Consider the following 25992-nt stretch of genomic DNA (forward strand, 5'->3'; position numbering starts at 1 on the left):
CACGAAAACGGTCGTGCAATAAAGAGAGGCAGATATTCGGAGATATCCCTCTCTTTCTTGTCTTATAATCTGCCTGCACTCCGCGCTCGCAGAGACAAATTTCGGTCGGCCCGTTATTTTTTTTTGGAGTCTCTCCGTTATGTTCGGCTAGCGACCAATATTTCGACGGAAAATTTTTAGTCGCGCAGCGACATGTGAATGCCCTAATATTTTAGGAGCATTATTGTGTATCGAAAATATACAACTTATATTGTTTTATAAAAGTAAATTATTTGATTATAGTAAAATTAAGTAATTTGGATTTACTTATAATGTTATGTTTACTTATTATACATTTTTATTACAATATATTTTTTTAGTGTAATTATAGAAAATTAGTCCGTTAAAATTGATTTCAATATTTAAAACATTAGTAGTATTAGTATTAACATTTTTAAAAAATTCGTATTGTATTTCTTACTTAAGAAGTACAAATTATATAGTCGGATATATTTCGCCTTAGAAAGGGTATAAGTGCAGTGGCACGCGCCAACAGCGAAGAGAAAACAAAAGAAATCAAGCAAAGGGGTGAGAGGAAGACTTGGTGCATTTGCATTCTAATTTGAGTGATTGCAAAAGAAGGATCGATTTCAATTGTGCGCATCAGGCATCAGCTTAACTAAAACGTGTTTTAAAGTTAAATTATAAACCCAGGTAAGTGTTACGTTAAGTGTAATACGTTGTGCATTAAACTGACTTTAAAGGTACGTTAGTTTAAAAACAGTTTTATGCGTTTGACAAAATAACCCAAAAAATCGGATACCGCTAGCCAAAAGTGGATTGATAAAATAAATTACATAACGGACATAAATTACATAACAAGAAAAAATCATTTGTGCACGTTTTTAATACTAATAAACTTCGCTAAACAACTCTCTTTTTCTGGGCAAGTCGAAATGTTTAATTGTGAAATATACAGCTACGCCCAAAAACATAGTGATTTTGCAATGTGCATTATTTAAAAAATTTTAAACAGACATAAAAATTGATTTATTTAACAAAAATCTAAATCTAATATATTTGAATAAATAATAATTGTTTTGAATAGCAAAATCACTTTCATTTTGGACACAGATGAATATATCATAATTAATAAATAATAAAGATTATAAAATAAAAATGTTTGGTTATGTTTATTTCAAAAATTTATTGGTAATTTTCAGCTTTGATATTATTATATAATTTAAAAGATTTTATCACATTGTTGTTAAAAATATGTAAATAAATGTGAACAAATGAGACATTTACAACAATTATTTGAAATGAAATGGATTTATCTATAATAATTATTTATTCAATTTAAATAAATTGATGAATAAATAATTATCAACAAATTAATTATTTTCCAAAAAAATTATTATAATGTGTAATTATTGTTTATTATAAATAATTATTATAGTGTATTAATATTATTTATTACACGTTATAATAGTTATATAAATAATTATTATAATTATATAAATAAATAAATTATATATAAATAATAAATAAATTATATAAATAATTATTATAATTATATAAATAAATAAATTATATATAAATAATAAATAAATTATATAAATAATTATTATAATTATATAAATAATTATTATAAATATATAAATAAATAAATAATAAATAAATAATTATTCATTCATCAATTTATTTAAATTGAATAAATAATTATTATAGATAAATCCATTTCATTTCAAATAATTGTTGTAAATGTCTCATTTGTTCACATTTACTTACATATTTTTAACAACAATGTGATAAAATCTTTTAAATTATATAATAATATATATAATATATATATGGGCAAATCCGGAAAATGGTCAACCAGGCCCGAAACAAGAAAAATCTTCAAAATCATCGAATTTTTTGCGTATTTTCGCAAATTAATGGCCGTATTTTCTTAACACAGTGGAACCAAAGCATATTTCATTTGTTTTTTTGAACAAATTTCCCTGAAAACTGAAAAAATGCACTTTTTTTCATTTTTAGCTACTTTTAAGGGCATTCTTATAATTAATTATTTCGCAAGGAAAACATATGATTTGTTTGAACTTTTTCTACCAAATCTATTTATTGCAATCTAATTAGAAGATAAAAATCCAAGGAGGGCTAACATATATTCAATTGACTGTTAATAAATCAACATGGAAAAATCGTACGTTCGCGACCCGTACGTTCGCGACCGGTACTTAATTCAATAAAAGAAAAACAAATGGAGATATTTCCTTGGGGACAGACTCGAATGAAAGCTACATGAATCCATTTTAAAAGTAAAGTTATTTCTTTAGAATATTCCGTCCCAATTCGCAGATATTTGCATTTTACTAGATTAAGCGAGGGTCGACTTCCATTTTGTGTACGTTCGCGACCGCATGTTTTTTGCCAATATTCTGAAAATGATAGCGCAATAAATCCCATCATTTACACTAAGCTAAGAGCTAACAAAATTCTATAAAATAGCAAAAAAAAAATTCTGAAAAGATTTTTTTTCTATTTTTCATTTGCACTAATTGCGTACGAACGTACGTTCGCGACCCCTGGAAATGCCCATATATAATATATATAATATATATATATATATAATATATATACATATATATAATATATATACAAATATATATAATATATATACATATATATATAATAATTTAATTATATCAATTTGTTATTTATGTAATAAAAAACAAGAAAGGAAGTTAACTTCGGCAAGCCGAAGTTTGTATACCCTTGCAGCTGTAATTATTGAATGTAATTCGAAATTCTTTAAAATACAAATAATAATAATTATAGTATAAGATAATATGTCAAAAATCATCGAAGCTATAATTTGTTTCATATTATTTTTCCACCAATTTTCCGATCGTTCCTATGGCAGCTATATGACAGTCGTCCGATTTCGATAAAATTTAATTCAAAATTCAAAACTAATTAAAAAATGTTAGTTCCAAACTTAGGAGGTTATATGCTAAAAAAACGCCAAAGATATAATTTTTTTAAATTTTTTTGTCCGATTATTCCTATGGGAGCTATAAGATATAGTTGTCCGATCCGGCTGGTTCCCACAAATATACTACCTGCAAAAGATATAAGACTTTTGGGAAAGTTTCAGCCCGACAGCTTTAAAACTGAGAGTTTGCGTAGAAACGGACGGACAGGCGGGCAGACGGACATGGCTAGATCGACTCGTCCAGTGATCCTGATCAAGAATATATATTCTTTATGGGTTCGGAAACGTCTCCTTAACTGCGTTGCAAACTTCTGACTGAAACAATATACCCTCTGCAAGGGTATACCAATTATTGTTTTAAATTGTTTTATATTAAAACAAAAGTGTAATGCCAAATTTTGATTTTCAGGTCTCATCTAACAAATAACTTTGTTTTTGTATCAAAATGCCAGGTTCTCGTCAGGTTAGAAGATTAATTAAAAGAGAAAGGGATCAGTTACGTGAAAGATTTAGGTTAGTTGAAGAAAATTCGAACATACATATTGACGAAATTAGGGATCATGAGGAAGTTGAAGCTGATCAGGAAAACTTAGAAGTAGGTCAGGTTAATCTAGAGTTAGGGGAGGAAAATTTAGAAGTAGGTCAGGATAATCTAGAGTTAGGGGAGGAAAATGTAGAAGTTCATGAAAATTTAGATGTAGATCAGGAAAATGTATTAGGAGGTCAGGATAATGTAGAAGTTAACCAGGAAGATATAGAAAACATTGAGTCCGATCAGGGAAGCTTAAATTTTAAATTAAAGAAGTGGTTTATAAAGCACAAGCCAACTCGTAGTTGCGCCATAGATTTAATTAAAATTTTAAATGAAGAAAATTTAAATGTTAGGCCTTTTTATAAATTTAAATGCAGGAATACTCCAGATATTACGGAAATAGATGGGGGTTCATATTTGCATATAGGCTTATCGAAGCAATTAGAAAAATTATCAGTGGTAGCAGAATTACCAGAAGTTTTAAGCATTGACGTTAATATTGACGGTCTTCCCCTTACTAAAAGCTCTCGTGCACAATTGTGGCCTATTTTAGTTCGAGTTAATAATATTAATAAATGCCCCGTCTTTCCAGTAGGAGTTTTTTCATCTAAAAATAAGCCATCTAATTGTGTACAATATATGTCAAAATTTACTAGTGAATTGTCAGATCTTTTTATAAACGGACTTACAATTTGTAACAAAAAAGTAAATTTAGAACTTAGGGCGGTGGTTTGTGATGCACCTGCAAGGGCATTTGTTACAGGAACCCCTGGACATACATCCAGTCACGGCTGTACCAAGTGTCTTCAGGTTGGTCGCAAAATAAATGGTACATTAACTTACAGTACTGTTGCTAGTGAGTTAATTACTGATGAAGACTTTGCAAATAGAATTTATCCAAACCACCACAGCAAAGGTTATTTGAATAGTCCGTCCGCTTTTGAAACGCTTGGTGTTCGTATGATAACCCAAGTTCCTTTAGATTGTATGCATCTTATTGAGTTGGGGGTAATGCGCAAATTTTTAGAAAGAATTTATTACAATAAAGTTATAAATAAAGTTTCAAAACAAAACCAAAACGGTATTTCCGCAAAATTAATGTCAATGCGAACTTTTATACCTAGGGAATTTGCAAGGAAGCCGAGGACATTGTTAGAGCTTCCTAACTGGAAAAGCACTGAGTTTAGGCAGTTCTTATTATACACTGGTATTGTAGCTCTTAAAGATTCAATATTTGATGACCAGTATTATTTGTTTTTATTACTGCACTGCGCATATAGACTGCTCTGTTCGCAAAAGCAACGGGGAAATAATATTGAAAATGCTCAACAAATATTAAATCTATTTGTTGAAAATTTCCCCATTGTTTTTGGAGCAAACAGTGTGACTTACAATGTTCACGGCTTACTCCATGTAAGAGATACTATCAATCAAGTCGGAAATCCGGTTTCAGGATCTTCTTACTCCTTCGAAAATTACTTGCAGCTCCTTAAAAAATGTGTTAGAAAAAAATCTTTTATCTTAGAACAAATATTTAGGAAGATAGTTGAAGAAAAATACGTAGCCCCAGCAGAAGAACAAATAAAATTAGTAGGCAGAAATCTTAAAATGAAAGACTGCACACTTAGTGATAGGAAACCAGATAACTTTTGTTTTGTAGGAGATGAGGTTCCAATTCAAATAGAATCTTTTGAAGAGGTAGAAGGGGAAATTTTTATTAATGGAAGGGAATTGGAAGATAGGGACAGTTTTTTTATTGAGCCAATGAATTCTTCTGGCCTAGGTATTTATTTAGTTAATTTAGAAGTGCCTTCTAGAATAAAAAGATTTTCAGTAATGGAATTTAGGAGAAAAGCGGTAGCCATTCCTTATTTAGAAAAAATAGTAGTAGTTCCATGTTTGCATTTTTTTTAAAATAGGATTTTTAGTTTTTTTTAAAGGAGGTGTTTAGTCCGTAGGCGTAATTTTATTATGAATCGGACATATTTATTGCGACGGCGCTTTAAATATCTTTTGAAGATTCACCTACCCTGGTTCGAGTACCAAAAAAAAAAAAAAACGGTAGTTGTATTATTTGTATTATTTGATTTATTATTTCTTTTTATTTTATTATTGTTTATTTACTGTTTATTTTTGTTTATTTTTTATAATTTAATTTTTTTCTAACTATTTACTAATATTTTTTTTATCTACAATTATTGTTTATTTACTGTTTATTATTATTTTCATTTATTTTTCTTTATTTTTTATAATTTGGTTAATTTATAATTTTTTACTAATATTTGATTAAAATATTTTTTGTTATTTTAAACATTTTTAAATTAGTATGTCTCAACCTGAATCAAAAATTCGTCGTGTCCAGTTTGATGTGGAGGGTAAGTGTAACTACAAGAAATTGATTTTCTTGTTTCAATATGCATAGTGATTGCATTAATACAATATTTTTTTTTACAGAAACCCCATCGGTCTCTAGTGAGTTAATAAATCTGTTTTATTGGGTAATTTTGTAATTTTTCTTCTTTTTTTTAAAGATTCAACTGAACGACAAATATCAGAGTTGAAAGGTATGTTTTATAACCCTACACTGAAAATAGTAATCGCCCTGATTTTTAGAAATTTGTCGTTAATGGCGATTTATTTTATAAATTTAGAGTACGATAAATAAGAATACTATTTAATATTAATACTGTTACTTACATAAAAATAGTATTCGGCCGTTTTGTTTGAAAATTTATCGTACTCTAAATTTATAAAATAAATCGCCATTAACGACAAATTTCTAAAAATCAGGGCGATTACTATTTTCAGTCTATTTTGATGTTTCATTTATTTTTTGTAATATACATAAATTAAAATTTCAGAAGAGGTTCTCCAAATCCGCAAGGAGATTTCTATTGTGTCTCAGAAGTTGGACATATTGGTGGAAAAACTGGCGGAAAACACCGCACTTTTAAAAGTATCAGTGGATCCTGAGAAAGAGATTTCGGGCGCGGTACAATTTCCGCTTAAAACAGAAGAGGAACTTAACGAGTTCGAAAATTCGTTGACGCCGGAACTTATCGGCTTTTACGCAAGTATCGAGCAAGGCCGACTTGTTTTTGCATTTTTATGTTTCTTTTTTATATCTATTTGCAGACAAAGAAAATATCAAAAATAATTGGGAGCGAACCGCTGTCAAAGCGGTTCAAACTGATTATAGCAGAAGACATTATCAATGCCTACAATTTGGACGGGTCCAACGGGAAAAAGTCCCTCAGATGCCGTATAGGGTTATACGGAGTTCTTAAAGGTAAATATACAAATAAAAAAGTAAAACGCATTTCTAAACATATGCATTACATTTTTCAGGAGCGTTGGCCAAGGACTCCGAGGACCCGGACAAATCGTTAAGAAAGGCAATGACAAATGTGAAAAATAAACTTACCAAGCAAAAACACAGAAATAATAACTGTACAATTTTCGAAAATCTTAATAATACAGTATAATTAAAATTAAATAAAATGAAATTAAATATGTATGAAATTAAATATGTATGTATTTTAAATTCTATTTTTTTATAATTGAAAACTCGAGGAAAAATTCTGATTTTCCCAAGTGATTCACTTGGGACGTGTCCCTTGCAAGTGATTTCACAAGTGAAAACTCAAGGAAAAATTCTGATTTTCCCAAGTGATTCACTTGGTACGTGTCCCTTGCAAGTGATTTCACAAGTGAAAACTCAAGGAAAAATTTTGATTTTCCCAAGTGATTCACTTGGGACGTGTCCCTTGCAAGTGATTTCACAAGTGAAAACACAAGGAAAAATTCTGATTTTCCCAAGTGATTCACTTGGGACGTGTCCCTTGCAAGTGATTTCACAAGTGAAAACTCAAGGAAAAATTTTGATTTTCCCAAGTGATTCACTTGGGACGAGTCACCGGCACGTGACAGGCCATACGAAAAATGAGTATAAGGAACAAGTGAAATCCCGTAGGACTTCGAAAAATTTTCATTTGAATTTTCACTTGTGAAAATGCGGACATCCCATACAATTTTCTATATGGAGCGTCACTTGTTCTTCACTTGTGCACGAGGACATGTCCGAGGTGATTCCCAAGGTGATTCAGAAGTGAAACTTTTTTTTTGGAACTGAAGGGTAATTTGACGGACACTAAAATCGAATACTTTGTCGTGTAAACGAAGTTTTCAGAACTCACCTGTATTGCATGTAGGATGGTCATACCGTCAAGCAGAGCGTCTTGTTGACATACAGAAACCAATTAATTTGGATCAATTTAAAAAAGCAGAGTTTGTTGGTGTATAAAAACATAAAATCAATAATAACTGAAATGTTTAACTTACTTTTATTTATGTAAATGGGTTGTTTTGCTGGTGCTGTAGGAAGTCGCCCATCATCCTGGCAATGCCTTGTAATGGCTCCTTCACCTTTCCTTTAGCGGGCGGCCATTTTCCTATTCCATATAGAAGCACACATATACAGGGGTATCACAAAAACCGTCGACGGCTTTGGGGAGGATTGGCTTGGAAACCAAACAACCAATACCGTCGGGGTCACAAACCCAATAGGGTTTCGGAGTAAATTTGTTCTGATTTCATTTTCGGCGGAAATACGGTTGGAAGAGATTTCTGGGACAAGCCTGATAGTAATATTAGTTTTATAGAATCTTACATCTCAGGAATACGACTGTAATTCGTAAGGTGCATTTGTTTTCTTTTCCATTAAGCCTAGTACTCACATCGACGAAATCCGCGATCTAACCATATGAGTGAGAGAGGCAAATACGCGGCTAACGCTTTTCGTCGGGTCTGTTTTTCAGCGCGGTACACAAATGAGCTAAGGAAATACCAGAAAAAATACCAGATTTGGCGAGTGAATTTCGATAAACGTCGTTAGCCGCTCCCAAAGAATAAGAAATTTAATTTTTGGCGGTGTTCGTGCAAAAGCGGTGTGGAAACTATAAATTTAAAATGGAAGGAAAACCCCAAAATGGACTGCAGGAGGTCAGTGCAGATGAAATAAATTGTGGGACTTCACCGACAGGAACCAATATTATAAATGCGCAAATCCGCAGAATAGTTGCAGTGCTGGGGGACATCCGCTAGGGAATCCCAGTAGGAAGGAACATGCCGAGTGGGTCTTCGCCCCCTAACTAGACATCCCTGCCGGTCGTGTCCTCGCAAAGAAAGTAAGATCTGGCCAAACAAATTTTGTTGCGTTGTACTAATAGATATATATTTTTAGCAGAACTACCAGTAATACGATCTCCGACGACCTCTCCTTTAGGACTGCCACCACCACCAGCTACTTGGCAGCTTAAGCAGAGCTGGAGGACGCGCTGGCTTCTATAGGGAGGAGGAAACTAGGGCGCCCGCTATGGAACAGTTGGAGAAGCCATTGCCAGCCATTGCCAAAATGCTGGGCGACTTTCTGCAGCATCAGCGGATCAACCCCGTTCCCTATCCAACTCCCACTTCCTCAAGGTCCAATATGCCCATAGGGACTCGGAGCTGGACTGCGGTGGCGCGGGAAAGATGGCGAAGCATCCGTGGGACGAGAAGGAAGCTTTAAGCTACAATTTTACATACATAAAAACATTCGTTGTACATTCCATTTATTATACCCGTTACTCGTAGAGTAAAAGGGTATACTAGATTCGTCGGAAAGTATGTAACAGGCAGAAGGAAGCGTTTCCGACCCCATAAAGTATATATATTCTTGATCAGGATCACTAGCCGAGTCGATCTAGCCATGTCCGTCTGTCCGTCTGTCTGTCCGGATGAACGCTGAGATCTCGGAAACTATGGGAGCTAGGCTATTGAGATTTGGCGTGCAGATTCCTGAGCTTCTTACGCAGCGCAAGTTTGTTTCAGTAGAGTGCCACGCCCACTCTAACGCCCACAAACCGCCCAAAACTGTGGCTCCTACAGTTTTGATGCTAGAATAAAAATTTTAACTGAAATGTAATGTTCTTATCAATACCTATCGATTGACCCAAAAAAAAGTTTGCCACGCCCACCCTAACGCCCATAAACCACCCACAAACTTCAAAAAATCGTAAATATGAACGTGGATATCTCGGAAACTATCAAAGATAGAGAATTGGGATTTCAGATTTAGATTCCGTAGCCTTATACGCAGCGCAAGTTTGTTACGCGAATATGCCACGCCCACTCTAACGCCCACAAGCCGCAAAAACCTGTGACGCCCACAATTTTTATGCTAGATAAAAAATTTTAACTGAAATGTATTGGTCTCGTCAATACCTATCGATTGGTCTAAAATTAGCCCAAGCTCTTCGTTTTGATATTCTAATTTCCTTTTTGTATAGGCTTAGTTTTGTATGGTATAAATTCCAGGAAGATTCGCTATTGTTGTATTTAGCTCTATTGAAGTAAGTTCTACACTCTCTTTAAAGGTTCGCCAGGGTTGCGTTCCACCATGGTGGTTTGTGCTTTGCTTTGACTGTTCTGCTTGGGCAAGCCCTTTTTATGGCCTCACCGCAGATATCAGTAAAAGTGTTAACTAGGTTATCTAATGATTGACCGTTGCGTACGTGCGTCGGTGGTGCGTGTAGGTAGGATGAGTGCCCGATCCCCACCTTCCACGCTTCTAGCTGGTTAAGTAGGGGATCGGATATTAGTGAAATGTCTAAGACTTTCATCCTATTTCTAGTGATGAAAGTTGGGTCATTACCTTTTTTGCAGATGAATAGATTTGATGAAGGAGATAGTCGTAAAGTAACTCACCCCTTTCGTTTGTGTTTGTACTTCCCCATTGCGTGTGGTGTGAGTCCACCCAGGGTGAGTTCCTTAGATGAGTGTGTATGTATGAGTTGTTGTGTAGTGGTGTTTGGTAGTGGCCCTTCGTAGTCGTGAGCCAGTTAGAATGATGCTAAGGTTTCGTTTAGCTCTAGTCTGACAGTGGTGAGGTCGCCTTCGCTAAACTGTGGAATAAGAAATGTGTTAAAGTGTGTCTTTGTAAGAATGCAGGTTCTGGTTTTACCCTTAACCTTGGTGTAAAATAGCTTGTATAGGGGGGTTTATAAGCCACAGATGTTGTTACCAACAATCCATGGCTCTGGAATGAGGACTACGTCTATGTTGCCTCTTACCAGGCGGGTGAGGAAGGCAGCGGATGCTGCCTTGCTGTGGTGCAGGTTAATCTGCAGGAACTGCACTAGGACCGTGGTCGGTCTGGGTACCCTCCCCTTCCTCCGCTATGTCCTGGAGAACAGTGCGCCCTGGTCGGGTCATGTCCTGGGTGCACAGCTGCTTCAGGCTTTCTGTCAGCTCCGAGTCGGTTGACACGTAGCCAGTGAGGGTGGCCACCCCATGCTCCAATTCGACGTCGCTCGGGGGTTCGTACGACGCAAAGGCAGTCAGGTTATCCGCCGCAAGTTTATCCGTGTCGTAGATGCGTTGAGCTGCGAGGGGTTCCAAGCAGGCCTGGTTCAAGAGGATTACCACGTTCATAGTGACGCGCTCGGTTTTCTCCACCTTGACCACCTTCCAACCGTCAGTCGTAAGCTTCGGGTTGAACCTGGTCTGAGAATAGCCCCTGGTTCCGAGGGTTCCGACGGCAGCCATACCCTCGCTCTCGGTCGAGACGGGATGTCAGCGGCCTCGCAAACTGCCAAATTGGCCCCGGGGTAAACCTCGCCGACCTTGTTAATGGCAGCCTTGTAAAGTGCTCCCGATCTCTCGTCCTAACAGGCGATCAATTTAACATTGCCCTGGTACCACCCCGTATCTGTGCAATCGGGTGGCGGACCTGGGTTTTCGTCCAGCACTTTCAAGGCCACTGATGCAAGGGTCCATCTAACCAGACTCCATTGGTTCCTTGGGATCCTTCCGCCTTCATCGCTCTGGTCGATGACTCCAATGATCTTCCGATTGTTGTTCTGGCCTTCTTGCTCGCTGGTTGAGCTGTCTCCATCGACCTCTCTCGCTTAATGCTGTTGCTGGTGGTCACAGCGATGTCGAAGTCTGGGATTACCGCCTTTGCCCAGGCTATGTCCTCTTGGATTTTTGGGTAATCCAATTTTGACGTTTGATCCTCACGTATCGGGTTGGTAGCCAGCCGTTTGAGGATCCGGAAAGCCTTCTTACGTTCAAGAGGTCCTGCCTGGTTAGGTGGTATCCTTGAACTCCTTTGCCCTGGTAATCACCACGAGACCGGCGTTGGCGACCCCCTCAGGTTGGAGTAGCTGGTGGGAGGCTTGGGATTGTCGTTATGGTGAGTTGGGCTTAGTCGGCTGCGTTGTTCGCTGGCCTTGGCAGGGGTAGACGTCTTGTCGTCGTTGGTTACGACTTTCGACTTTTTGAGAGTGTCGGGCTCTTTTTTGGAGCTATTATCTTTTTTGTTGTTGGAAATTAAGTTCTCCATATTTTTTTCCACGAGCTGCGGAGAAGGGACAGGTCCACCCGGGCAGAGATCCGCTGTACCCGGGTAAGGCTGACTTAGAACAGGCGGTCGCCACTTGCCTGAGCTCACCGTTTGAGACTGAGTTTTTTGATAACTCGGGCTCCCAGCCAGATTGACTCTCGGCACGGTTCGAATGACACCTTAGTCCAGCCCGGGGTGAGATGAGTTGTGTGGGTAGGGAAGAGTTAGGTTCAAAGAGTGTGGGAAGGGGGTATGTGTGAGCTATTTGTCGGAGACGGCAGCACAAGCGCGACGTTGGTACTGCTACGGCGCAGATACCCGCTGACTGTCCGGGGCTACTTATTTACGCTTCGTGTTGGGGGCTTGGCGGTAGCCGGGCCGTATCCAACTTCCACGCTTATTCGTAGCTACCCTGGAGAACCAGGGCGCTCGCTATCCGCAACCTGCGACCCGTTCGGTAGCCTTCAGCTCGGCGCCCTCCGAGCCATCCCACTAGCTCTTTGGCCGAAACACACACACATTAGTTTTAGAATGACCATTCCAATGAGAAACCTTGCAAGTTGGCACAAGCTCTGTGAGAGTGGTAATTAATTATTCAATAATCGTACGGAAACCACGTTTGTTTGTTAGCCTTATTGGAAGTAAGGCTGGGCAGTGCGACCGTGCAGAAAAACAACAGCTTTGGAAAAACTTGATTTGATCGAAAACTGTAGGTGTGCACTTGGATTGCGTTGGTAAGCCTCAGATCCTCCATTCCACTTTGTTATTAACTCGCCGACACTAATTTGACGGACACTAAAATCGAATACTTTGTCGTGTAAACGAAGTTTTCAGAACTCACCTGTATTGCATGTAGGATGGTCATACCGTCAAGCAGAGCGTCTTGTTGACATACAGAAACCAATTAATTTGGATCAATTTAAAAAGGCAGAGTTTGTTGGTGTATAAAAACATAAAATCAATAATAACTGAAATGTTTAACTTGCTTTTATTTATGTAAATGGGTTGTTTTGCTGGTGCTGTAGGAAGTCGCCCATCATCCTGGCAATGCCTTGTAATGGCTCCTTCACCTTTCCTTTAGCGGGCGGCCATTTTCCTATTCCATATAGAAGCACACATATACAGGGGTATCACAAAAACCGTCGACGGCTTTGGGGAGGATTGGCTTGGAAACCAAACAACCAATACCGTCGGGGTCACAAACCCAATAGGGTTTCGGAGTAAATTTGTTCTGATTTCATTTTCGGCGGAAATACGGTTGGAAGAGATTTCTGGGACAAGCCTGATAGTAATATTAGTTTTATAGAATCTTACATCTCAGGAATACGACTGTAATTCGTAAGGTGCATTTGTTTTCTTTTCCATTAAGCCTAGTACTCACATCGACGAAATCCGCGATCTAACCATATGAGTGAGAGAGGCAAATACGCGGCTAACGCTTTTCGTCGGGTCTGTTTTTCAGCGCGGTACACAAATGAGCTAAGGAAATACCAGAAAAAATACCAGATTTGGCGAGTGAATTTCGATAAACGTCGTTAGCCGCTCCCAAAGAATAAGAAATTTAATTTTTGGCGGTGTTCGTGCAAAAGCGGTGTGGAAACTATAAATTTAAAATGGAAGGAAAACCCCAAAATGGACTGCAGGAGGTCAGTGCAGATGAAATAAATTGTGGGACTTCACCGACAGGAACCAATATTATAAATGCGCAAATCCGCAGAATAGTTGCAGTGCTGGGGGACATCCGCTAGGGAATCCCAGTAGGAAGGAACATGCCGAGTGGGTCTTCGCCCCCTAACTAGACATCCTGCCGGTCGTGTCCTCGCAAAGAAAGTAAGATCTGGCCAAACAAATTTTGTTGCGTTGTACTAATAGATATATATTTTTAGCAGAACTACCAGTAATACGATCTCCGACGACCTCTCCTTTAGGACTGCCACCACCACCAGCTACTTGGCAGCTTAAGCAGAGCTGGAGGACGCGCTGGCTTCTATAGGGAGGAGGAAACTAGGGCGCCCGCTATGGAACAGTTGGAGAAGCCATTGCCAGCCATTGCCAAAATGCTGGGCGACTTTCTGCAGCATCAGCGGATCAACCCCGTTCCCTATCCAACTCCAACTTCCTCAAGGTCCAATATGCCCATAGGGACTCGGAGCTGGACTGCGGTGGCGCGGGAAAGATGGCGAAGCATCCGTGGGACGAGAAGGAAGCTTTAAGCTACAATTTTACATACATAAAAACATTCGTTGTACATTCCATTTATTATACCCGTTACTCGTAGAGTAAAAGGGTATACTAGATTCGTCGGAAAGTATGTAACAGGCAGAAGGAAGCGTTTCCGACCCCATAAAGTATATATATTCTTGATCAGGATCACTAGCCGAGTCGATCTAGCCATGTCCGTCTGTCCGTCTGTCTGTCCGGATGAACGCTGAGATCTCGGAAACTATGGGAGCTAGGCTATTGAGATTTGGCGTGCAGATTCCTGAGCTTCTTACGCAGCGCAAGTTTGTTTCAGTAGAGTGCCACGCCCACTCTAACGCCCACAAACCGCCCAAAACTGTGGCTCCTACAGTTTTGATGCTAGAGTAAAAATTTTAACTGAAATGTAATGTTCTTATCAATACCTATCGATTGACCCAAAAAAAAAAAAGTTTGCCACGCCCACCCTAACGCCCATAAACCACCCACAAACTTCAAAAAATCGTAAATATGAACGTGGATATCTCGGAAACTATCAAAGATAGAGAATTGGGATTTCAGATTTAGATTCCGTAGCCTTATACGCAGCGCAAGTTTGTTACGCGAATATGCCACGCCCACTCTAACGCCCACAAGCCCCAAAAACCTGTGACGCCCACAATTTTTATGCTAGATAAAAAATTTTAACTGAAATGTATTGGTCTCGTCAATACCTATCGATTGGTCTAAAAAAAATTTGCCACGCCCACTCTAACGCCCATAACGCTTAAATCTGTATACCGCCGGTAGGTGGCGCATTTTAATCTCGCTTTGGCTGATTAACGGGTATCTGATAGTCGAGGTACTCGACTATAGCGTTCTTCCTTGTTTTTATTTTAATTTCTTTGTGCACCAGCAGACACTTCTATTTTAAATTGGTCCAATTAATTTGTTTTCCGTTTGGCATCAAGCCAAGCTGCTTGACAGTAAGACCATGCCACATGCATTGCCTGGGAACTTTGAAAACTTCGGTCACACTACAAAGAATACGATTTTTCGACTAGTGAAACTCTTAGCCGATCTGAGTACATGTCTTTAAGGAATAAGAAATCCTTTTTTCGCGTTATGCGTCGTTTGCGTTAAGCAATTCGCCTGAAAAAACAGAAATTTGGGCAACAACAGCTCTTGGTTTTTGCATCAAGATAATGCACCGGCTCACATTTCACTCGTTCTTCGTAACCATTTCTCAAAAAATTCGACGCATGTTGTTCCGCAACCACCGAACCCGCTTGATTTGGCTCCGTCTGACTTCTGGCTATTCTCAAAACTCAAGACACCACTCCGGGGAACGCGTTTCGAGTAGGTTGAGGAGATACAAACAAAGGCGCTGATGGCTATACCGGAACCGTAAGGAACTATTTGGCACTTTTCGAGGATTGGTATTTAATACGGAGTGCATTACCTTGAAGGTAAAGATTTTTAACTTTACAAACGAATTAATCTTTTTTTCACAACAGAAGTATAATTCCTCGGGTACCTCTTCCGTCAGCGTGTCCTCCAGCTCCGCTTTCGCTGTAGCTGATGGTGGCGGAGTCCAGTGATTCCCCAAGGGACAGAACGTCAGAGATCGTACTACTGGTGGTTTAGCTAAAAATATACTAACGGGTGTGCAACGTAAACGAATTATTTTGGCAACAACCTACTCTCTTTGTGAGGACACGTCGGGAAGGAAAGTGTCCCACTCGGCATGCTCCTTCTTAATGATGAATCCAGAACTTACACTCTTCTGCGTCTTTGCCTTGCTTCTTGTCAGTCAAGTTCCAAAATATTTAGGCGTGCTTTATATTTCTGCGCAGAACTCTTTCACGCGTTTTTGGATTTGTCTTTCCATTTTTAAATCTGCTTCTGCACGAACACAGCGAAAGATCAAATTTTGTGTTTTTTGCGCGGCGACTAACGGCGCTCATTGGAAGTTACTTACGAGATTTGGTATTATTTCTGGGTTTTCCATAGCTCATCTGAGTACTGCGGTAAAAAAGTGGACCTAACAAAAAGCGTAAGCTGCTTATTTGCCTATCGCATTCTTCCATGATTAGCTTGGAGTTTTCGTCGATTAAACTTGTATGCCTAAGCTTTTTGAAGAACCCTTGGAAATATTTAACCGCTTTTATACCCGTGGGCAGTCGAAAGGAACTGTCTGCGTTTGTTTTCTCTAAACCCGACCATACCATTTTATCAGATATAGTCCATTTGAAGTTGCATAATATCATCGTTTGGAAGATATGCTTTCCCATCCCATGGTTGTAACTGATATGGGATTTTTTTTCTTCTGCAGCAAAGCATGTGAGGTCGTTCTTTTTTTGTAAGATACTTTTAAGGCTATTTTTCACCCTATTAAAAAATTATTACGCAATGGCCTTGAAGGTTACTACGCATATTTTATACCGTACCAAAAAAGTGTGATAGTAAGTACCTATTTTAATGCCGACAAAAACCCATCTTTACTTGGCATCTATATCAGATTCTCGAGGTATGAATTGCAGACGATAGAAAAAAATACTACACATACCAATACATCGCTATTCCTTACCCCGACTGCCATAACCACTCACTTTAGTTAACATGTCCCCGCCTGATATAAAAATAATATGTATAGCTTTAAGCCTAGTACTCAGTTCGGCTAAGAGTTTCACTAGTCGAAAAATCGTATTCTTTGTAGTGTGACCGAAGTTTTCAAAGTTCACCCGCAATGCATGTAGCCGGGACTTACTGTCAATCAGCTGGGTTTGTTGCCAAACGGAAAAGAAATCAATTGGAGAAATTTTAAAAGGAGAAGTCTGCTGTTACACCATCGCCATCTTTCCCGCTACACCGCAGTCCATCGATGAGTCCCAATAGGCATATTGCACCTTGAGGAAGTGGAACGCCAACAGCGTAAGTGCGCCGAATTTGTATTTTTATACCCGTTACTCGTAGTGTAAAAGGGTATACTAGATTAGTCGGAAAGTATGTAACAGGCATATGGAAGCGCTTTTGGCCCCATAAATTATATATAATCTTGATCAGGATAACTAGCTAAGTCGATCTAGCCATGTCGGTCCAGATGATCGCTGAAATCTTGGAAACTATAAGATCTAGGCTATTGGGATTTGGCATGCAGGTTCCTGAGCTTCTCACGCAGCGCAAGTTTGGTTCAGCAGCGTGCCAAGAACACTCTAACGCCCACAAACTTCATAAAATAGGGTATGACAAATTCGGGTTTTTTTTACAATTTCGGAGTTTTCCACCGATTTTCATAATAATAATTTTTTTTTAGATCCAGTAAGGGAAACATCGAGTTTTTTGAACTTTATTTTTTGTAGGATATGACAATTTCTTGAGTTTTGTACAAATTCTGAGTTCCTTAAACGGGATCAGCTGAACAATGCTGTTTTCCACCGTTTTTCATTACAATAATTATACCCGTTACTCGTAGAGTAAAAGGGTATACTAGATTCGTCGGAAAGTATGTAACAGGCAGAAGGAAGCGTTTCCGACCCCATAAAGTATAAATATTCTTGATCAGGATCACTAGCCGAGTCGATCTAGCCATGTCCGTCTGTCCGTCTGTCCGGATGAACGCTGAGATCTCGGAAACTATGAGAGCTAGGCTATTGAGATTTGGCGTACAGATTCCTGAGCTTCTTACGCAGCGCAAGTTTGTTTCAGTAGACTGCCACGCCCACTCTAACGCCCACAAACCGCCCTAAAATGTAACTCCTACAGTTTTGATGCTAGATAGAAAATTTTAACTGAAATGTATTAGTCTTGTCAATACCTATCGATTGCTACGCCCACTCTAACGCCCACAAACCTCCAAAGAAAAAAGCTATGACGTCAGAGCCAGACAATGCGAAATGTTTTTACGCGTGTATGTATGTGTATGTAAATAGTTGCCGGCCGAACTTAGCGGCAAAGAAAAAAGCCCTGCCGGCGCTCAGAGAGAGCAAAGTGCGCGGCTAACTTATTCTATTGAATAATGAACCCTTTATCCATTTGTCCCATTGACGGGCAAAAACCTTTAAAGATCTGTACATCTTTATTTATCTCTTTCAAAGAATATGAATTAGCTTAATAAATACCTATAGATTGTCCCAAAAAAACTTTTCCGTTTTCAGTCCAATGCTCTCAAACCAAAGTAGTTAGGACAAGCCTTGACACTACCCTGCAGTACCATTCAGCGCTTATTGAGCACTCAATCACTGCAAAAAGCTCATCACTGAGCGCTCAATGAGCGCACAATTTGTATGGAACTAAGTGCTTAAATTAACATAGGCATGTCCTAGGGTTCATAAGTGCTCATAAAATAGCACGCATTGAGCGCTTTTTTGAGCACCCTTTTGAGCGCTTTTTTGAGCAGCAGAAAAAGCACACGTTCAGCACATGGTGAGCGCTCGATTAAGCAGCGGAAAAAGCACACATTCAGCACATGTTGAGCGCTAATTCAAGCAGCGAAAAAGCGCACATTCAGCACACGTTGAGCGCTCATTCAAGCAGCGAAAAAGCGCACATTCAGCACACGTTGAGCGCTTAGCAGCAAATATAATTTCAGTTGTAATTTTTATTTTTTTTTTCTTTATTTTAAAATTTGAGCTCGGGGGTTTCCGGTGTTATCGGGGTCGCTGGCACCTCCTTCTCAGCATCTGGTGCCGGCGTCGCCTTTTTTTTGGTACAACTCAAGTTTTTAACGCACCGCATTGCCTTCTGCAGCGCCTTTTCGGGAGGCTCCGAGGGATCCACCAGGGCGATTGCATCTAGTATTAGAAAAAAATTAGTTTTAAAAATAAAACAAGACGAGAGTAAAATCGAGTGACCGAAAGTAATCGTTATTTGTAAGATTTATTTATAATAAAAGAAATGTTATCTTTGGCATTCAATGTAAAAATCCCAGAAGTCTTTTAAAAATTAAACTTACAAACAATAGTTTTCAGCCTCAACAAAAACTTACTTAATAAGGCACGGGCGAAATTTGGGTAGTCTGAGCCTCTTCTTGTTTTGCCCCCCTCCAAGTTGTGGGACAGAACAAGTTCCTCGGATAATATGCTTAAGATGGAACGACTTAGCCTTCCATTTTTTTTATATATTTACCATCAGCCTTGTCTAAAAATATATGAAAATTAAAAAAATATCGAGAAGAAATTTGCAAACTTTTTTTTTCGGTCACTTGATTTATTTTATTTTGTTGTAAAAAATTATTTATGTATTTTTTTTATTATTTTTTAAATCATTTATTTATTTTGCAGATGCGGAAAAAATACCACTTTTCCAGGGACGGAAAATTAGAGATGTTTGAGATTTTTATTTAAATAGCCATGTTCGTTTACTTACACAAAAATAAAAATTGTGCTTTAATGTTATTAATACAAAAAATCATAAGTTATAAAAACAAACATCTCATATTTTTGGTCCCTAGGAACTTAGCACTCAATAAGATTTTCAAATTTTTTCACAGATTCATTCATTTGTTTATTTATATGCATCGTTTGTTGTTTTTCACGTCAAAAATTAATATTTTTCACAGCTATTTTTTTTCCGCCACGTGTTTTTTTGGGAATCTTCTATTTTCCATTTTTTCAATATACTTTAACTTGTTTTTACTCTCACTGATTAAATAAATATTGGTCTGCGACAGACTTACCTGGGAATCGTATAGGTATCACTTTTAAACCACTGGTTTATTTTATTTAACTACCTTAATTGCGTGCAATTCTAACTCCTTCACATAAGTAAACCCAAGTGAAAAAGACGAAAAAAGTCGCGTGCCTTCCAGAAAAACATGCATCTTGCACATAAAAGCAGGGTATTTTTAGACATATCCGACTATGCAAATCGGTTTATAAAAATATATTCTTAAAACTTCACATATTACTAAATAATATTAATAAACCTATAAATTTGTTTAAGAAATACAAATATTTTAAAACAGAAACCTTTTATTTTAAATGGTTCTTTTATCATTTACGAACAAATGTCGCATTATTCAAAAGGCAAGGGTGCACAAAAGTCTATATATTTTAGTTGCTGGGCCTCCTTCCCATCACACGCACTTTTCCGTCTGAGACATGGCGAGAGAGGGAGAGCCCAAAATTACTTTTTGTGCGTTCTCTTTGCGGACCCGACTGAGAGCGCGTCGCTTTGCCGCCGTTGCGCTCAGCTCTGCCGGCGTCGCTGGCTTCTCTGCCGACGTCGCAGTCGGCTTCGTGATGATTGGGCGCTTAACTCAATTGTGGAACTGCAGGGTAGAGCCAGAAAACGACATACATACATACATATGTATTTATGCATGTGTGTGGACGTAAAAAATTGCAATCTAATATCCGCGGCAAATAGAATTCTTTCAAACAAAGCTATTCAACCAAATATTTTGAAATACAGAATGTGCCTTAAAATTGTGTATGTTTAGCAAGCATACATAAATATAAATGTTTTTTGTCTATTTTATGTGTTGTTTTCTCATTCTCGGCGCTGGCTGAAACAAAAGCAGAGCCGAGAAATGAGAGCAAGGGAGAGAGAACAAAGTGCGCGGCTAACTTATTTTAAAGTTTGTTATCTGAGTAACGGGTATCTGATAGTCGAGGTACTCGACTATAGCGCTCTTCCTTGTTTTTTTATAAAATACACTATGGGAAAAATCGTGTTTTTCGAATTTTATTTTTTGTAGGGTATGACAAATTTTTGTGTTTTGTACAAATTCTGAGTTCCTTAAACGGGGTCAGCTAAACAATGCTGTTTTCCACTGATCTTCATTACAATAATTTTTATATTGTAAGCTGTGTAATTCCAGTGCATAATGTTATTTAGTATATTTAGTGCAATCTAGTATTAATCGATTTAGTTTTAAGAGATATTGTAATCGATCAAGAAGAGCAAAAAAGCGCAACCAAATTTAAAAATTTTAAATAAAAACCGATATGTTTATAAATCAGGTGTGGGGTTTGCCCAAATGTTGCGCAATGTTATCATACAGTGAGGTTGTTAAGATGTCCAAAGACGAGCTGCTGGAGCTCCTTTCCGAGAAGGGCATCATGTTCGGGGCTGATGCAACAATTTACCAACTCCGTGCTGCGTTAAACCGTGCAAGGAATCTGGAGGCTAACATCGAGGACGCCGAGGACACAGAGATCCAGGGTCAAGATGAGGAGCAGGATTCCCCGAGCACACCGAAGCTTGCAAACCGCATGCTAACGCTGATCGAAGACTGTGAGAAATTGCAAATGGCCGACGCTGTGGCGCCGTTATTGGAACCTTCTGGAAGTTCGCAGCAAACCGTTATGAACATGACGAGGCAAGAACCGATTGAGCAGAACATTCGCTCAATGGCTCGCGAAACGTCGGAAATCAATCAGATGATGGAACTGTACACCGCTAGATAGAAGCTAGTCGAACTCAAATTGATAGTCGCCGAATTGGAAGGCATGACTACAGCGAATGCTTCCATACATCAAGTCGATCTGAAGGATGTGGAGGCCATGATCCCGGAGTTTTCAGGAGACGACAACCTTTCGGTCAAGGTTTGGATCCGTGAATTGGAAAAAGCTGCCGAGGTTCATAAACTAAGCGTTACACAATGCCTATCTATTGGCACCCGTCTTCTCCGAGGATCAGCTAGGCAATACATGCTGTACGAAAAGGTTTCTTCCTGGCCAGAAATGAGCGCCACGCTCACCCTAGTTTTTGGAAACAGATTGTCAAACCAGGAAATTGCGAAACAACTGCAAAAACGCACAATTGGGAAGTCCGAGACCTTGATGCAGTATTTCATCACAATGCGTAATATCGCCCAGCAAGGCAACTTTGATGAAGTAGACGTCGTGAAGTACATCGTCGATGGACTAGAGGACCACAGTGGACGCGCTGCTCCACTCTACTATTGTATCACGTTGGATGAGCTAAAGTTAATGCGATTCCAGTCTGTACGTCTGGAGTCCAATCGTAAAGCCGTCACCATGATCCCTCGCCCGAAAGACACTAGATGCTACAACTGCCGACAAATGGGGCACACCGCCAAAGATTGCAAGAAGCCGAAAAGACCGGACAACGGATGCTTCATCTGTTTCGAAGTGGGCCATATGCACCGTCAGTGTCCCAAGCGCACCGTGGGCTTTACCTTGCCAGAAGCTGAAGAAACCATGGATGAAAAGCCGCTTATTCAGTTAGTAAGTTTAAGATTAAGTAGTTTAGCAGGATGCACCGATATTAAAGATGTTTTTGCTTTGTTAGATACCGGAAGCCCAATAAGCTTTTTGGGAAAGTCATACTATCCATATTTAAATGAAGATCATCAGCTAAAGAAAAGTCCCTTTCGCGGAATTGGTGGCACATCAATACCAACGTACGGAAAAGTACCCTGTTCAATTTTGTTGAAGAAAGTATACGTTATACGTTAGAAGTATACGTTATTCCCGATCTCATTTTACCTACAGCGCTTCTCCTTGGCAGAGACGCCCTTAAGTTACTCAATATTAAACTTTTTGTGAAAAGATATCATGAAAGAAATGAATCAAATTTAATTTCAATAAATAATCGTATTGCTTTCGTTAATGAATCATTCTGTGCATCCTTGCTAAGCGATATAAATAATAGATTAATTTTAGACAAAACGCAACCCTTTAAACTAAGTATTGATTCTGTAAACCCGAATGCACCCTTGGTTTCTGATGATTCTCTCGCGGATTGGCTTTCTGATATGAAAAGCATTTGTGGAGCTATGTCTATTGACCTTGATAATGTAGATATAGGCCGCGATTTTAGTGTTTCTTCAGCTGAGGAATGTAGTAGTATCATAAAGCATTACTCGGATAATATAACTAACGCGTACGGGTCGCCTAAATGTTTAATGAGCATACGATTAACTGATTCTACACCGTTCCATAGTGCACCGAGAAGATTATCATACTTAGAGAGAGACGTTGTTAATAAAACAGTTGCCGAGTTGTTAGCCAGTAATATTATTAGACCTAGTCAGTCCCCTTATACATCTCCCATAGTCCTTGTCAAGAAAAAGAATGGAGAAATCCGCATGTGCACCGATTACCGAGCGTTAAATAAATCAACAATTAGAGATAACTTTCCGTCCCCATTGATCGAAGATTGCTTAGAATATCTCGAAAGTAAAAAGGTTTTTTCAGTTGTAGACTTAAAGAGTGGATTCCACCAAATCGGTATGGACCCCGAGTCCGTGAAATACACCGCATTTATAACACCTGACGGACACTATGAATACCTGCGTATGCCTTTCGGCCTAAAAAATGGCCCTGCCGTTTTTCAACGATTTATTTCCAACGTACTCCATGAAATGATACGTAATCGTCAGGTTTATGTTTATATGGATGACATCATCCTGGCGACTTGTACGGTAGAAGAACATCTTGTTTTACTTTCCAAATTACTAGACCGTCTTAATGAAAACCGTCTTGAAATTAATTACAAGAAAAATGTATTCCTAAAGAACCGCATTGATTATTTAGGATACAATGTCTGTACGAATGGTATTCTTCCAAACGAGACACACCTAAAGGCCATTCGTGAATACCCTGAACCTCTGAATTGTAAGTCCCTTCATTCTTGTTTAGGCTTATTCTCATACTTCCGTAAGTTTGTTGCGTCATTTTCACGTATTGCTAAACCGTTGTCTGATCTGCTGAAAAATGGAGGTCCGTTCCCGATGGGAAAACTGGAAATGGAAGCTTTTACTAGCTTAAAGAAAGCATTGTCAAGTCCGCCCGTTCTTTCCTTATTTAACCCTAATAGCGAAACCGAACTGCATACCGATGCGAGCTCCCACGGGTTTGGAGCTGTGCTGATGCAGCGCCAAGATGATGGCAAGTTACATCCGGTCTTTTTCTATTCCCGTAAAGCGACTGCCGCCGAATCTCGTTATCATAGTTTTGAGCTTGAGACCCTTGCGATCATATATTCTCTCCGTCGTTTCCGTGTGTATTTAGAACACAAGCCGTTCCGTATCGTTACCGATTGTAATTCCCTTGTTCAGACGTTAAGTAAGAAACCCATAAGTCCCCGTATTGCACGATGGTCCTTAGAATTAGAAAATTATAACTACTCTATTGTACATAGACCCGGTGCTAGTATGACGCACGTTGATGCCTTGAGTCGACAAACCGAATTGTTAGATACCGTGATAGATGAAATTTGCGATCCGTGTGTGCTTCCGACTAAGCCGAAATCCCTTCATGATAGTGTTTTAGAACCGATATACCCGTACGATCCTTTGAAACCGATAGATCCGTGTGAATCCGTTAGCCGTATGAATCCGATAGATCCGTGTGAATCCGTTAGCCGTATGAATCCGATAGATCCGTGTGAATCCGTTAGCCGTATGAATCCGATAGATCCGTGTGAATCCGTTAGCCATATGAATCCGATAGATCCGCGTAAGACCGTTAGATCCTCGAGCCCGTACGATAATGAAAAACCGTTAGGTCCGTGTGACTCCGTAAACCAGTTAGATCTCGTTAATCGTCTCGCGATAGCTATTCCCGAAAGTTCCGTAAATCTGTGTGAAGCGTATAAACCGTCTCTTCCGTGCGATGTAAATATGGATACCGTAGTAAATGTAGTTGGAGCTACCCCTGGGGATATAGATTTACTCTTACAGACCGAGCAGATTAGGGATCCGGAAACTGTCAAACTCCGTGATAAATTAGAAAGAGAAGCCGTTGGTTGTTTTGAACTTATTGATGGAATAATTTATAGAAAGAATGATGCCGGAAGGTTATGTTTGTATGCTCCAACTCAAATACAAGAACAGTTGATCAGATTATGTCATGAAAAGTTGGGTCATCTTGGTGTTGATAAGTGTGTTGATGACCTGAAAGATAAGTACTGGTTTCCGTTGTTGAGAAGCAAAGTTGAATCCTTTATCCGCAATTGTTTGCCGTGTATTCTGCATTCAGTACCTAAAAGTGTCCATGACCGTACCCTTCATAGCATTCCGAAAGCCCCAATTCCGTTTGATACCGTTCACATTGACCATTTGGGTCCGTTGCCGTGCATCAATTCGAAAAGAAAACACCTGTTAGTTGCTATCGATGCTTTTACCAAGTTCGCGAAATTGTACCCGGGTAATTCTACGAGTACAAAAGAAGTTAATTACAGTCTTTTGAAATATTTTGAGTATTATAGCCGACCACGACGAATTATTTCGGATCGTGGTACTTGTTTTACATCATTTGAGTTTTCTAGTTTCCTAAGTAAGCGAAATATAGAGCACATTAAAGTTGCTACCGCTGCCCCCAGGCGAATGGTCAACGCATAAACCGAGTGTGAACCCCGATGTTAGATAAATTATCCGAACCGTTGAATCAATCCGATTGGTACAAGTTGGTCAACCGAGTTGAATTTGCAATCAATAATTCCGTTCAGAAGAGTACCGGAAAGACTCCTAGTATTTTGCTTTTTGGTAGCAACCAACGGGGACCTATTGTAGACGAATTATCCGAGTATCTTGAGGGGAAGTTTAGACTTTCTAACCCTCGTGATGTTACCTCAGAAAGGATGAAAGCTAGTGAAAATATAAAACGGTCACAAGAGCAGAATGAGTTTCGATATGCTTTGAAACATAAGGCACCCCCCCGCTATAAGGTTAACGATTTTGTAGCTATCCGAAATGTTGATGTTACTCCAGGATCTTGTAAGAAATTCTCGCCGAAATATCGTGGTCCTTATAAAATCAACCGTGTATTCCCGAATGATAGATATGAAGTCACCGACATAGAAGAGTGCCAGCTCACCCAACTTCCTTACAAGGGCATTCTTGAAGCCGCCACACTTAAACCTTGGGTGCAAACGTGTACGAAAACCGTTAATTCTTGTAGTTGACTATGTAGTTAGTAAATATGTAAAGATCGAGGTCGATCT

The 25992-nt window shown here is 38.9% G+C and overlaps 1 protein-coding gene and 3 long non-coding RNA genes across 5 annotated transcripts; 3 read left to right on the top strand and 1 right to left on the bottom strand.

The window, feature by feature from the left end:
* Nucleotides 1–209: 209 nt before the first annotated feature.
* LOC139354179 (uncharacterized) lies at nucleotides 210–7039 on the top strand. Its single transcript, XM_070998433.1, has 7 exons — nucleotides 210–693; nucleotides 5838–5887; nucleotides 5967–5984; nucleotides 6044–6076; nucleotides 6374–6582; nucleotides 6648–6801; nucleotides 6861–7039. The coding sequence occupies exons 2-7, from the start codon at nucleotides 5839–5841 to the stop codon at nucleotides 6995–6997; spliced, it is 600 nt and encodes a 199-aa protein (XP_070854534.1). The 5' UTR covers nucleotides 210–693; nucleotide 5838; the 3' UTR covers nucleotides 6998–7039.
* A 1338-nt stretch (nucleotides 7040–8377) lies between these two features.
* Nucleotides 8378–9238, top strand: LOC139354196 (uncharacterized). Of its 2 annotated transcripts, XR_011605302.1 has the most exons (3): nucleotides 8378–8513; nucleotides 8585–8698; nucleotides 8755–9238. It is a non-coding gene; the product is annotated as an uncharacterized lncRNA (long non-coding RNA). The 2 variants fall into 2 exon arrangements; XR_011605301.1 differs by having other exon boundaries at nucleotides 8480–8698.
* Nucleotides 9239–13500: 4262 nt separating this feature from the next.
* Nucleotides 13501–14268, top strand: LOC139353998 (uncharacterized). The gene is made up of 2 exons (XR_011605065.1): nucleotides 13501–13728; nucleotides 13785–14268. It is a non-coding gene; the product is annotated as an uncharacterized lncRNA (long non-coding RNA).
* A 4405-nt stretch (nucleotides 14269–18673) lies between these two features.
* Nucleotides 18674–19265, bottom strand: LOC139353999 (uncharacterized). The gene is made up of 2 exons (XR_011605066.1): nucleotides 19064–19265; nucleotides 18674–18869 (listed from the first exon to the last, which is right to left on the bottom strand). It is a non-coding gene; the product is annotated as an uncharacterized lncRNA (long non-coding RNA).
* Between the last annotated feature and the right edge of the window lie 6727 nt (nucleotides 19266–25992).

The sequence above is a fragment of the Drosophila suzukii genome (genome assembly GCF_043229965.1).
Source record: "Drosophila suzukii chromosome 2 unlocalized genomic scaffold, CBGP_Dsuzu_IsoJpt1.0 scf_2c, whole genome shotgun sequence".
NCBI lineage: Eukaryota > Metazoa > Arthropoda > Insecta > Diptera > Drosophilidae > Drosophila > Drosophila suzukii.

Excerpts from the sequence above, each read along its gene's own strand:
- LOC139354179 (XM_070998433.1), top strand. The coding sequence starts at position 5,839 with ATGTCTCAACCTGAATCAAAAATTCGTCGTGTCCAGTTTGATGTGGAG. Across the intron at positions 6,583-6,647 it reads CGGAACTTATCGGCTTTTAC|ACAAAGAAAATATCAAAAAT; the intron begins GCAAGTATCGAG and ends ATCTATTTGCAG. Across the intron at positions 6,802-6,860 it reads GTTATACGGAGTTCTTAAAG|GAGCGTTGGCCAAGGACTCC; the intron begins GTAAATATACAA and ends TACATTTTTCAG.